The 14,574-nt window shown below is 39.8% G+C and overlaps 2 protein-coding genes across 11 annotated transcripts in view; both read right to left on the bottom strand.

Moving 5' to 3' along the window:
• The window catches only part of ENTREP1 (endosomal transmembrane epsin interactor 1), a 59,128-nt gene extending 56,664 nt beyond the window's left edge, over positions 1-2,464 (bottom strand). For 2 of the 4 annotated variants that reach the window (XR_016277326.1, XM_089490420.1), the window contains exons 1-2: positions 1,630-2,053; positions 1,287-1,316 (exon numbers count right to left, since the gene is read on the bottom strand). Coding sequence is in view for 1 of the 4 variants with exons in the window: in XM_089490420.1 (XP_089346546.1) it covers positions 1,287-1,316; positions 1,630-2,013 (414 nt within the window). In the remaining 3 variants the exon portion in view is untranslated. Of the gene's footprint in view, positions 1-1,286; positions 1,317-1,629; positions 2,054-2,443 lie in introns of those variants that run through there. The other 2 variants (XR_016277328.1, XR_016277327.1) reach the window with 2 other exon arrangements.
• Positions 2,465-12,442: 9,978 nt separating this feature from the next.
• TJP2 (tight junction protein 2) overlaps positions 12,443-14,574 on the bottom strand; it is a 103,935-nt gene continuing 101,803 nt past the window's right edge. For all 7 annotated transcript variants that reach the window (XM_089490412.1, XM_089490371.1, XM_089490381.1 and 4 more), the window contains one exon: positions 12,443-13,273. In XM_089490412.1, the coding sequence (XP_089346538.1) occupies positions 13,102-13,273 (172 nt within the window). In that variant the 3' untranslated portion in view covers positions 12,443-13,101. The remainder of the gene's footprint in view (positions 13,274-14,574) is intronic.

Genomic DNA, 14,574 nt, shown 5'->3' with positions numbered 1-14,574 from the left:
GGCTCAATGCTAGGAAATTGTGGGGGCTGTAGTTTTGTGAGACATTTAGCCTCCTCTGTTAGAGAGCTCTGAGTGCACTGAGCCAGGGCACTTAAAGTAGTCTCAAACTGGATTATTTCTGCAGTGTGTTCTGGCCCTCAGATATCTCTCTACAATCAATCAATCAATCAACCAATCAAGCTGTACAGCACGCTTTGAAAATTAGGAAAGGCTGCTTTAGTTTTAAAATGGTGAATTAGTTTAGTTTTAGTTTTAAAATGGGTTTTAGTTTTAGTTTTAAAACGATCAGTCAGCAGTTGCTGATCCAGCAGCAGGTGTCCCAGGGATATGACTCGATATATAACAGACCACAACAACCACATTACCACACTACCCTCTTATAATGCTGCTCTTCCACTTTGGCTGCTCTGGCTGCTGCCTCCTGTTGCATTCTGGGACTTGTAGTTCAGTGAGGCCTAAGAGCTCTCTGGCTGAGAAGTCTAGATGCCTTTATCTCAACTGCAAATCCCAGAAAACATCTAGGAGTAGCCGTGTTGGCCATATAGCAAATCCAAGAACATCCAAACCATGATGCCTTTATTGGGCCAACCAAAATGCACAGCTGCATGTTGCAAGCTTTCGAAGTCACTTCATCAGGTAAACAGGAGGAAAAGGAATTGAAGATGTTAGCCATAGGACTGCATCTGAACTAGGACCAGAAGCAGAAAAATGCAAGCCTATGACTAAGATTATTATTATTATTATTATTATTATTAAGCTTTATTTATAAAGCGCTGTGAATTTACACAGCGCTGTACATACAATCAATTAAAACAGATAAAATAAACCTGCCTGTGGTGTCACTTGTCCAAAGATTATAATACAATATTAGTATAAATAAATTCAATGAATTCAAATAAATTAAATCAAATCAATTCATATAAATAAACAAATAAATTCAATGAGTTGAAATAAACAAATCAAATAAACTTATATAAATAAATAAATTCAATTAATTCAAATAAATACATAAAATAAATAAATTCAATTAATTCAAATTAATAAATACAGTAAATCAAATGTATATAACTAAATTCAATGAATGCAAATAAATAAATATATCAAATAAACTCATATACCTAAGTAAATTCAACGAACTCAAACACACAAATAAATAAATCAAATGTATATAAATAAATTCACTGAACTCAAATAAATAAATAAAGCAAATGAATTCATATAAATAAATAAATTCAATGAATTCAAATTAATAAATATATCAGATAGCATGTACTACTAATACGTACAAGCCTTCCATCATCCCTTCCTCCTGTTTGCTGATGATGAAGGAGAAGAAGAAGTCAGTGTGACTTGGAAACCTTGCAACATGCAAAGCCCAAACCCTGCCTCCTAGCCCTAGATGACCCCCCGTCCCCTCCACTCTTATAGCGCTGCTCTTCCACTCTGGCTGCCTAGTCCTCCCGTTGCATTCTGGGACTTGGAGTTTCGAAAGAGGCATTTAGAACCCTCAGCCAGGGAGCTCTTAGGCCTCCCTGGACTACAAGCCCCAGAATGCAACAGGAGGCGGCAGCCACAGTGGACGAGCCTCGCTATAAAAGACGCCCCCAGACCCAAAACAGGGCCACTTACCGAGGACCCGGCCCAGAAGGGGCAGGAGTTCTTGACTTGAGGGGAGCTGCTGAGGGAGAGCGCCCCGAAGCTGAGGGCCACCAGGCAGCAGCCCAGAATGAGCTGCAGCAGCCCCAGGGAGAGGAGCGGTCTGGCCGGCAGCAGCAGCAGCCCCAGCCCCGAGGAGGAAGGGGAGGCATAGGAGGAGGAGAAGGAGGCCGCGGCGGGGCGCCGGGGGCAGAGGGCGGCGGGGCGAGGGCGCCGCCCGGGACGGGACCAGCGGAGCTGCGGAGGCTCCTGGGCGGCGGAGGAGGGCGAGGAAGAGGGAGCCCTGGCCGCCTCTGGAGCCGCGGAGAGCCTGGCGGCGGGGCAGCAGGAGCCCGGCAGCACCACGGGGAGAGACATCCGGAGGCAGGGGAGAGTCAGCCCCAAGTTAACGGCTCCTTCCTTCTCCTCCTCCTCCTCCTTCTGCCAGGAGGACTCAGGATGCCTGCCAAGCCCAACCGACGACGACGCCCTCCAGCCCTCCTCTCCCTCGCCTTTGGCCTCCTCCTCCGCCTCCCGCACTCCTCTAGTAAACACACCGCCGCCGCCGCCGCCACACTGCCCGCCCCTCAGGGGCCGCCGCTGGTGCTGCTACTACTACGACGACGACGACTTCTCTCATAAGTTTACACTTAGGCCCTCCTCCTCCTCCTCACACGGGTGCAATAACGGATTCACACAAATCCTGCCAGACTAGAAGTCACAATCTTAAGGAATTGGAAAATATAAAACTATGCCGTCATTGCAAACAAGTTACTATAGCTACGACTACTACTACTTCTACTACGACCGTTTATTTGTAGAGCGCGACGTAAGGTTACATCGCGGTCCTTATACGGGTGCAAATGGATTCAAAGAAATCCCGTTAGAGGCGGCGTCACAATCTGAGGGATGCTATAATATTAAAACTATGCAGTCGTTGTAAATACGTTACTATTGCTACAAATACTATGACCGTTTATTTGTAGAGCATGCCATAAGTCTGCATGGCCCTTATATGGGTGCAATGAATTCAAATAAATCCTGTCAGAGGCATGACAACCTAAGGGATGATAAAATACAAAACTATGCAGTGATTATAAACACATTACTACTACTACTACTACTATGGCCGTTTATTTGTAGAGCATGCCATAAATTTACATGGACCTTATACTGTTACAATTAATTTTAAATAAAGAAAATCCATACAATTAAATAAATTCAATGAATTCAATTAAATCCTGCCAAAGACGTAAGAATCTAAGGAATGATAAAATATTAAACTATGCAGAGATTATAAACAAATTACTACTGCTCATGCTACTACTGCTATTACCTAGAGAGCACCATAAGTCTACATTGCCCTTTACAGGTACAATCCATTCCAATAAATCCTGCCAAAAGGCATAACAATCTAAGGAATAATAAAATATAAAACTATGCAGTGATTATAAACACATTACTACGACTATGACTACTATAACCATCTATTTGTAGAGTGCACCATAATTTTACATGACCCTTATACAGGTACAATGAATTCAAATAAAGCAAATAAATACATTCATATATATAAATAAATAAATTCACTGAATTCAAATAAATCCTGCCAGAGGTGTACAATCTAAGGAATGACAAAATATAAAAATATGCAGTAATTATAAACAAATTATTATTACTACGACTACTATAACAGTTTATTTGTAGCCCTCCCTCCAGTCCATCTGCCTTGCTCCAGGCCTCAGAGGGAGAGAAGAACTGCTGGACCTGATTCCCTCCTCCCTCAACATTCCCTTCTCCTTTTGTGTCAGATTGTAAACCTGAGGGCAGGGAACCGTCTATTATCCCCTCTGTTGTAAACTGCTCAGATTCCTAGTGATTGGTCAGTATGTAAATAAATCCTATTATTATTATTATTATTATTATTATTATTAGAGCGTGCCATAGGTTTACATGGCCGTTTACAGGTGCAGTCCCTTCAAATAAATCCTGTCAGAGGCATACAATCTAATTACTATGCAGTAATTATAAACAAATTACTATGGCGGAAACAACTATTACTGTTTATTTGTAGAGTGCACCACAAGTTTACATGGCCCTTATACAGGTACAGTAAATTCAAATAAATTAATTATTATAAGTTCATATAAATAAATGAATTCAAATAAATCCTGCCAGAGGCATAACAATCTAAGGAATTATAAAATATAAAACTATGCAGTGATTATAAACAAATTACTACTACTAGGTAGTAGTAGTAGTAGTATGGGAACCACCAGGCCTTCATTTTTTATTTTTAAAAACTATTAAGTTTTATCAAATACAAACAGTTTTTTGTGGGTTTTTGCATGCTACGAGGCCATGTTCTCTTCTGGGGATTCTTCTAGAACATGGCCTCATAGCCTGAAATACAAAAAAATATCAAGGGTCTGCACAGACAGTACTGAAGGTGTGGCATGCAGCCACCCCTTTTACAGCCAGATTGGGGCTGCGGCAACCACACACTGCGCCCCTGATCTGTCCTGTCCAGGGCGCAAAAAGGAGCCGGGAAAAAAAGGCTTCTTTTTGCACCCTGGAAAGCGTGCCATTGCCACGGTGCTGCAGCTTTACAGCACTTCTTCAGGGCTGCATCATATGGATGCAGCACTGGAAGATCACTGTGACGCTGTGTGCCATGCAGCACGGCACACAGTTTCACGCCGCCCTGGGAGCAGAACCAGGGCATGTATCATGTAGATGCTATGCCCCAACTCCTTCCCCAACCCAGCCCAAACTGCCGGTGTGCACAGGGCCTAAGTTTCTTATTTGATAAAAGGTTAAAAAATTAAAAAATAACACACTTAAAAAAAAAAACAAGCTATGAGGCCATATTCTAGAAGAGTCTCTTGAAGAGAACGTAGCCCAAAAAATCCACAAAAAAACTATTGTTTGTTATTTGATAAAACTTTATAATGTTTTTTTAATACACTATAAAAAATAACTTAAGCTGTGCGGCCATCCATGTTCTAGTAGTTTCTAGAAGAGAACATGGCCTCATAGTCCGAAAAACTCACAAAAAAACTATAGATGCCAGTCGTGAAAGCCTTCGACTTTACAATAAACTTATAAACAATAGAAATAACAGATCTTGGGAACGAGCAAAGAGAATTTGCACCCAATATATTATTTCGAAGTTGCAAAAAGGTCCAGCAAGAGAAATCATAGATCATTTTGTTACAGTCGGGTGATCAATGTCCAATATGTCCTTCCACCAAAAACCAGCTTGCTGTAAGGGTGGAGCAAAATGAGATGTTATTGACATAATCAATAAAAACAGACCAATCCTCAATGAATGTGGTTATTTGTTTATTTTTAATTTGGTAGGAATCACTTTATCACATACAAAAAGGGCCTGCAGGTTTTATAACCAGCAAGACACAACAAGAGGGGTTTATTTGGTCAAGAAAACGGGAGAAGTATTAGTTCTTTTCAGCGCTAAGCTGGGCTTATTGGAAAGGAGATTTACGTGGCCCTTTATGGATACAATTCATTCAAATAAATCCTGCCAGAGGCATACAATCTAAGGAATAATAAAATATAAAACGATGCAGTAATTATAGACAAACTACTACGGGAACCACCAGACCTTTATTTTTAATTATGCTTATTTTTCAGGAATAGCTTTATAACATACAAAAAGGGTCTGAAGGTTTTAAAACCAGCAAGACACAAGAGAGGTAGGTTTGTTTGGTCAAGGAACAGGAAAAATATTTATTTTCAGTGCTAAACTGGGCTCAGTGGAAAGGAGATAGGATATCATTGTTGGTTCACTTTGCCACAGATAAAAAGTCTTTATAAAGTCCACTGCACTAAATGCGTATGAGGAAGAAGACCTAAGTCTAGGAAAGCTCATGCTGCCAACTTCTTTCTTTCAATTAGTCTCAAAGGTGCTGCAAGGTTTAAATATCTCTGACATATAGTGCTATTCCTTCTCCTTTCCTGTTTGGCCTATTTCTCTTAATAAGGTTATACCCCTCTATTTCCACATTCCAATTATGAGACTCATCCCACCAGGTTTCAGTGAGGCCTATTATATCATATTTGCTTTGTTGTACTAGGAGTTCGAGTTCATCTTGATTATTTCCCATGCTCTGTGCATTAATGTAGAGAGACATTGCAGACCATGGGTTCTCTTTACTTGCTGCCTGTGCAAGTTTTTTGGCCTCCCACTGTTGGGTCCTTGCACTATTTGTCTTGTTTCTTCTGTCAGTTGGACTATTTTCGCCATCCCTTTCGCCTTCCTTAAAATTGTCTCCCTTCCCCACGGAACTCAGTTTAAAGCCCTCCTGATCAAGTTCTTGAGACTGTTGGCAAAAACATTTCTTCCAACTGGTGTGAGATGCAACCCATCCGTTGCAAGAAGTCCCCACTCATGGAACCACAGCCCATGATCAAAGAATCCAAATAGTTCTTGGCGGCACCATCTGTGGAGCTAGTTGTTCACATCCGCTATTTTCCTCTCCCTTCCTGGACCATGTCCTTCAACTGCTCATGCTGGCAACTTCTCTCAGTTTGTCAAAGGTGCTACAAGATCTCTCTGCATACTGATTCTACATTCCAGGAGGAATGTCCAGGAGGAATTCCAAAATGTCCTCCACTTTGAGCATGACCAAGCAGCATGAATTTATATGAGTGTTTTTAGCTTTTATTTGGTAATGTCCTCCATTTGTCTTGAATGCTCTGCATTTTGGGGGGTACCTTGACCTCCTTTGCAGACATCTAAGCTGCACCCTCACACTTCAGAAATAATCCGGTTTGACAGCACTTTAACTGAAATAGCTCCATGCTGTTGAAATTCTGGGAATTGTAGTTTCTTTTGGTGCTGGAGCTCCACTCCCAAAATGTCATAGCAGTGAGGATGCAGCCCTGGTCACCCTGTATAGGATGTGTGAGGGGTAGGCTTTTTTTAAGCCCATGGATAGCATTTTTTGAAAATGGCATGCTCAGAGAAAGCAAGATTTGCCACCTATATTACTGAGATAAAAGTATTGGCATCTCTCCTATACGGTAGTAAAGACATTCACATTCCTTCTCTGATCTCAGCCTGAAACAGGGCCTTCATATTATTATACATACTAGGAAAAGGGCTCATGGAGCAATCTGTCCTCTATGTGCAAAGGCTGAAACTGTAAACCAATGCCTCTAGAAAAAAAAGGCTTTATTGCTGTAGAGTGGGACTAATGGATGAAAATACAAACCAGGAATTAAGACAGATGAAGGTTTCCACTTTCCTTTCGGTGTGGATGTAATGTTTCTTCACTGGCATCAGCACCTGTGTTGCTGAGCAATCTTCCCTTTGCCTGGATTTAGTTGCAAATAATGCCTTTGAAAAAGGAGTTCTCTGCACTAAGCAATTCTATTTACTTTTTAAACTGTTCTTCCAAGATGCATTAGGACATCTGGCCATTGATTTTGAACCCATGACCTAAGGGTATAAAACAAAGGCAACATCCATAATCTACCTAGGTATACTCTAAGGCCCAATGGTACTTTTCAGACCAGTTGGATAACCAGACCACAACAACTACCCTCCTATTGACTACCCAATGCCAAGGCAAACATTTTCACACATTTTTCCTTTCTGTTTCTTGCATATATAAAGTATATGCCTGCTCTCCTTTATAGACATGGCAGCTGCAAAGCTGCCATGAGTGAAATACCTCACGCCCACAGTACTACAGACACAGAGTCAAATTTAGAAAGTTTTTTGTGGTACATGACCTACATGAGCAAATATGGTGTAGTGGTTTGAGCATTGGACTGACTTGAGACCAGATCCTCCACTCCATGACCTTAGCAAGCTACACTTTTTTTGGACTCAAGAGGATGGCAATGGTAAACCACCTTTGAAGAAACTTGCCAAGAAGACCGCAAGATAGCCTCACCTTAGGGTCACCATAAGTCAGAAACGACTTGACCTACACAGTGTGTAGTATTGTAATAATAAAAATTTCTACGATTATGATTATTTTATTCATTTATATCCCACTTTTCTCTCAATAATAGGGTTCAAGGCAACTAACAACATATTTAAAACAACACCAATTAAAAACTATGCATTGTTAACTGCTATCAAATCGACATCAACTTATGGTGATCCTACTATGAGAAACCTCCAAATCACCCTGTCACCCACAGTCCTGATCGGGTCTTGTATATTTAGGACCGTGGCTTCCATAACTGAATCTATCCACCAGTCTTTCCTCTTTACAATGTTTGCTCAAGATATGCTAACATCCCCTGATTCATGCTTCTCATATTCCATGTTCCTGTATGTATTGCGCAGCTTCAGATTTTCCTTTCATCTCGGAGCCCTTCAACAGCAGAATATCCTTTCAGCTTGAATCCAGTTGCATAATTAGCCACAGCACTACTTGTAGTTATCCTGTTGTATTCCAGTAGCTTGTTGAGTGACGTCAGACCTGGGAGTCTCATCTTCTGCCATTATCTCATTTCATTTTTGTTTCATCATAGGGTTTGCATGGGAAAAGATTTTTCAAATTAGGTTTACCGTGCCTCAATCTGTGCAGTACAAGCATTGCTAAGAAGTCCTTCAACAGTGTTGCTCCTCACTACTGCTGCTCCCTAGTAGTTTTTGGGCACATTGGGGCGGAATATAGACCGCCGCTTTGCGGCGGTCTCCCGCCGGCGCCATTTGCTCCGCGAGGGAGCTGCAGCAGCCAAACCGCGCGGCTCCCGCGCGGAGCAAAAAAGAAGCTCCATTTCGGAGCTTCTTTTTGCGGCGCCTTTATGATGTCGCGAGGCGCCGCTGGCGCATTCGCGACGTCATAGGCACCGCGACACGTCTGGACGCTATGCGTCCAGTACGTAAACATGCCGGCCCCCATGTGGAAGGGGCGCCGCCATGTTGTACGTATTCTATACGTACTATATGGCGGTTTGTATCCCGCCTTAGTCTGGCTCTTCAGTAATAGCCTGTCAGACATGGGAGATCCTACTAACAGCACTGCTCCAAGAGCGTAGCCTCATGCCTCATATATAGTGGAATTGCGTGCTCCCATAAGATTTAAAAAGCAATTGAATAATGTATAAAGTTAAAATATTAGGCATTAAAATATAAAAATTAATTAAAAGACTATTAAAATTAATTAAAATACTATATATAAAAATCTTAAATAGAGGATAGCACTGCATTAAAAGCCATGTCTAGTCAGTGGCTTCTGATGCAAACAAGCTGCTAGCAGAACATCACTCGGTCTTCTCAGGTTAATGGAAGATACCTACCTTGGTGCTCATATAACTAGAAAAGTTTCCAAATATACTTCATAGTAATAGAATACCATGATATTACTGTATTAGGAAATAAAAGATCTAGCCGTTAGTATGGAAAATCAGTATGTGAAGGACTCTTGTAGCCCCTTCGAGACTAAGCTTCTTTCAGTATGTAGAGAAATCTTGTAGCCCCTTTGAGAGTCACTGAAAGAAAGAAGTTGGCAACATGAGCTTTTGTAGACTTCAGTCTACTTCCTCAGATGCTTTTAGAACAAGAAGTAGCCAGAGGTCTAGGAAAGCTCATGCTCCCAACTTCTTTCTTTCAATGAGTCTCAAAGGTGCTAAAAGATCTCTCTACATATTGATTCTACAGATTAACACAGCTATATCTTTACATTCTTCTTTCTTTCAGTTAGTCTCAAAGGTGCTATTCCATACTGTATTAGGAAAACATAAGATAGGCAAGTAACCTGTATAATTTTAAAAAACTAAGTTCCATTGTATTTTCCACAGAAGCAAGAAGTTAAATTGCTTTGTTAATGCCAGTGATGTAATGGTATTGTTTGTGTAGATCTTCCAGAAGTCTCACTTCAGGAACACATATCTTTCACCTACCTATTGATCACAATCCAGCACAATGTTAATGGGCTCCTGTCAACTCCAGTAGCCTTAAAAGCACTTAACCAGATTGGGCTTTGAGTATAATGTTGTGTTACTTACCTCCAAAGTATGAAAATCTTAACACTAGCAAATACATGTTCATCACATATCAAGTGATCTCTGAAAATGGACCATTACATATGAAACATCATCAAGTGATAAATGAGTGGTGTGTACACTTTAAAAGCTACTTTCTTCACTATAAAAAAAGTTACAGCCCTTAATTACATGGTTTTTGTGAGCTTTGCTGCTATATCCAGGTTCTTAAAAGCTAACATTAAATTTTAATTTTTAAAGTCTCTAATTGGAATTCCTGCTACTACATAATTATATGGTTTTATAAAGGTGTCACATGCATGATGACTGTTCATAAATTACTATATAATTAAATTGGAGTTGGCGAATGAAAGCTTTCAAAGAGTAAAACAGAACCAAATGATTATCTTTTCTGGGTATGTGAAAACCTACAGAAATTGAGTTGAGACTTCTGCAGAACACTCCCTGTGCAGAGAGACAGGAACAGATATATCCTTTCACACACTTGTATCAGTGAAATCTGAGGAAAAAGTTTAATGTTTTTTAGAAACAATATTAAATTTTATCTGTAGACTCATATTGTTATCAGCATTAGGTATATTTATTGAAGTGACAGCTACCATGCTTTCTGTAAGAATTACATCAGAATCGTCTTTCACTCTATCTTTTAGTTTTGCTCTAATACATAAGAAAAAAAAAAGCTGAGAGAGGAGGAGAGTTGTCTCTCATTGCTAGTGTTCTTGGCCATTTCCTAGACATCAAGAACACTAGTTATATCTTTTTAAACACATCAATGATAAAGCAGCAGTGGAAAAAGAACCCAAGGTGATTTACTTTTGATTGCACATTTTCCATAGGAATGTTTATGAGGAAACTTCACACTATAGTATTTCCATCCCTTTCCTTTTAAAATAAAATGTTACTACAAAATGGAATTCAATATGCAAATCATCTTTGTTTTCCTCTACTACCACTTCTTTAAACCACTCAGTTTAATTGCTAGAAAGATTATACAGTTGGGCCTCCGTTTGCACAGGGGATCTGGTCCAGACCCCCCCCAAAACAGAGGCTCATGTGTATTAAAGCCTCATAGGCTTCAGTAGGGTGCACCCCTGTGTGCGCGGCCCGGGTTGCCCCTTTGCACATAAATGTGGTTGCGAATCAGAGCCACAAGTTAGGAGGGGCGACTGTACTACAAAAAGCAGCTTCCTGAGGCAAGTGATCTCCACCGTGCCCATCATGAGTACATACAACCTCCCCTAAACATCCTGTGGGGCTCTACCACCACACTGTGAAGTTTTAGGATCCTGGCAGCAGCAGCCACAGACATGGAATGAGACCATGAAGTCAGGGAGATCTCCATGTGTTAAACAGTTCTACAACTTCCATCTGCCACTTGCCAAAATGAGATGGTTTCACTTATAACAACTGTGACTGTAGAACAGGGGTAGGCAACCTGCGGCCCAGCGAGGCCTTAGGACCGGCCCCAGCCCAGTCCTGCCGCCGATTGCTGCCCGGGCCTTTGGTCTCTCGTGCGCAGGGGCAAGGGGGGCAATTGTCTATAGATGCCTCAGAAACATGCATTTATATTAACATTTTTTTAAAAATCAGCAAATTTTTTTGTGTGTCCTCCACTTTTTTAAAAAAAGTGTCCACCATTTGAAAATGTTGTCCTACATTTGTCCCGGTTTATTTATTTATTTAATTTTTTTTTAAATATTTATTTATTTATTTATTTATTTGCTTCGGCCCCCCCAGTTGTCTGAGGGACAGCAACCCGGCCCCCGGCTCAAAACGGTTGCCTACCCCTGCTGTAGAACTTCAAAGATGTACAGTGAGTCCTTGTTATTGGCTGGATTTTAGTTCCAGGATCTGCCATGGATGCCAAAATCTGTGGATACTCAAGACCTATTACATACAATGGGTTAGTAAAATGATGTACCTTATATAAAACAGCAAAATCAGGCTCAATTCCCCTCCCCCAGTATCTTCAAGCTGTGGATGGTTGAATCCATGGATATGAAGGGCCAAATGTAGTGAGACATGAGATATTGTTTCCGCAGTTCAGTTATGGTTCAAATAGGATTTTGATGTATTACTATCTAAATCTTCAGTAGTCTTCAAGTTCAGAACTGTTTAGGTCTGGAAATGCTAAGTACAGGCCATTTTTTATGCCGGATCTCTCAAGGCAACTATGAAAAAGTCAACACTGGAAGAAAAGCCTTTGTAAAGAACAGTAAGGGTAATATTTATATAAAAGCAGAATTGAAAGCCTGCAGATTTCAAGAAGGACATTAAGAGTGCAGAAGGATCAAAAAGAATAATACAAAAAAGTGGGTGAACTATTGTTGTTATGCTATGAATAATCTGTATGATGGACAACATACAGTAACAATTTGATACATTTACATCAGTATATAAAAAACCTCAAACATGTTTGCAGATGACTACAGGCTGAAGATCTTTAAAAGATAAAGAACCCCCACCAATAGCCAATGCTCAATTGTGGGTCAGCTGCAGTAGGCTCTGGCCCTCAAAATGATTTAGAACTGAAAGAGTTTATATTTGGTCCAACTGGGGACATGGTGGTACACATATTCAATCATTGGCATACCACAGAAATGTGTACCACACCATCCTGATCTCTTGTATTTCAACTGCTTGTGAAAGGATCATGAAACTACAAGATTTGAGTATTACAGTTGAAAAGCAGAATTAAAAATAGGCCAAAAGTAGAATTTAAAATAATAATATTAGCTATTTCATTCCATTCAATCTCCAAAACCCAACAGAAAAAAAGAACTCCTTAGTTCCAAAATGAAACAAGACAGCAGTCAGATGGAGAATATATCCCTTTATTATTTTATGACTCATATAAAGGTTTAAGACACAAATAATCTCCCTTATTTTCTACATAATTTTTTCAGTCTTACAGCTCCCAGACCTTGTGGCAGCCAACTTAAAAACAACCTTGTCATATGTACAACCACTGTTTATGAAAAATTGTATACAGATCTATTTTAAGTAGAAAAATAACATCCAAGGGGGAAATGGTAGGCATGAAACATACAAAAGTTAGGCAATAGAAACATTATGGCTTTGCACAAGTATCAGTGTCAGAGAACAACTGAAGACACTTTTCATTAGAAAGGCACTTATCTTTTTCTTGCACTAAAGAGCTGTGTTTTTTCATGTTCTGACATATCACAATAGTTAAAACGATTTTAAAAGGCAGTTTTAGTGAGGAATAGAAATAGTTTAAAATATGTAAATGCCAGAAATTAATGCAAAATTTTAAAATAGATTTTTGGTCCTTTTGTAAAATAGGCAACAGTGATTCAGTACTTATATGAAGTTAAGTCCTGTCATTCCAGTATGAAGATACATTTTGAATTCATCAGTAACCCAAAAATATATGTATACTTTTTAAAAGCAATGAGAATTCTGTTTTGGTTGTGCAAGTATGCCTCAGAGCAATAGCTCTGGCTGACAGTAAATCTATAATTCTGTATCCCTGTATCTAGATGGTGGTCCATAGTATCCACGTTTAGATTTATCAGCTAGCTGCCGTCGATAGTCTTCCTCTTCTGCATCACTGCCATAACTCCCTTGTTTATCTAGGTAAGATCTAGCAGGTGGTTTCTGCGGTTCAGCTTCCGGAGCTCTGGAACTAACATCAAAACAAACTCAGTGAATTTTGGAACAAGTAGTACTCAGAGGGAGAGCATTCCGAGCAGATTTATCACCAAGTATGTCTTATCCCAACTTCCAAGGTTCCTCAAAGTTTAACACCACCTTGGAATGAACACTGCCAAGAAGCTCTTCTTTACAGCTGAGCTTCTCTCAAACAGCCATGTTTCTGGCAGTATCAAAATATGTTCAGCGTATGCATGCTCATGCCATATTGATCTTTTGGTACCTGAGAAGAAAAGTTTCTTCTCACTAGCCTGAAAAGGCAAAAAATGCAGTAGTATCTATTGATATTTATTTTAAATATAACACTGTGTTAATAATAACTGTTCTTTTTTGCTTTTATTAATGTCATTATGCTATACCTAATACTAAGCTATGGCTGAATCACAACCATTTCACTGTGTTCCAAAATCTGCCACTTAATCCTACCCAACAGCTGTGCCAGTCCTAACTTGGGCTATTAGTTACTTTTTTAGACTACCACTTCCAGTCAGCATGGTCTGAACTGCAGTGTGGTTTTCCTTTTGCCTCCTTCTATTTTCACATTATCAGAGTATTCTCTTCATAAAAATTAGTTTGCATCCATAGTTACAGCACTGTAATGGTGCCATTCTAAATTTTATGGAACTCCAGGAATTGTAGTTGGTATGTTACTTAAAATTTACTGCTTTAGTTCAGGGGAGTGGACTGGAATTGTATTAGAGCCTTCTAAAGACCTCAGCAAACTACAAATCAAAGGATTCTACAAGATGAAGACATGGCATTTAAAAGTGCTATGCTATGACCATGCAGCATGGATAGACTCTCAGTTAAGAGTCTGATGAGTATGTTATTCCCCTCCCCCCAACACAAATGATCGGGATTTTGAATGCAGTCTCTTTATCTATAAAGTACTTTAAATTAATTTTAAAACATTACAGTAGCATAATAATGACAATACTAATACATATAAAGAAACAAGTTAACAATGAATGGCCCGCTTATTTTTCTTATTTTTTTCACTTAGCATACAGGGCATCTTAAAGTGTTACACAGGTAACAGAAAAATGACTGAGATGAGACTACTGGAGAAAAATATGGACAAACTCCATTGCCTACTGAGAGCTGGTTTCAACTGGGCAAGAGGAAAAGCTCAAAGCGACACTGAAAATGTGGGGTTTGATGAGGAATTTGAAGAAGACACAGAGAGAAGGGCATTGTGCACATAAGTCAGTTTTCCATTTCCTTTTATGGCATAGGGAGAGAAGCAAAAGAAAATGGTGGAGCAGCCTAAGAAAA

The sequence above is a fragment of the Sceloporus occidentalis genome, unplaced genomic scaffold (genome assembly GCF_023333645.1).
Source record: "Sceloporus occidentalis isolate IW3139 unplaced genomic scaffold, rSceOcc1.0.p SCAF_1, whole genome shotgun sequence".
In the NCBI taxonomy this organism is placed as follows: domain Eukaryota; kingdom Metazoa; phylum Chordata; class Lepidosauria; order Squamata; family Phrynosomatidae; genus Sceloporus; species Sceloporus occidentalis.
This window is presented reverse-complemented; position numbering and strand designations above follow the sequence as displayed.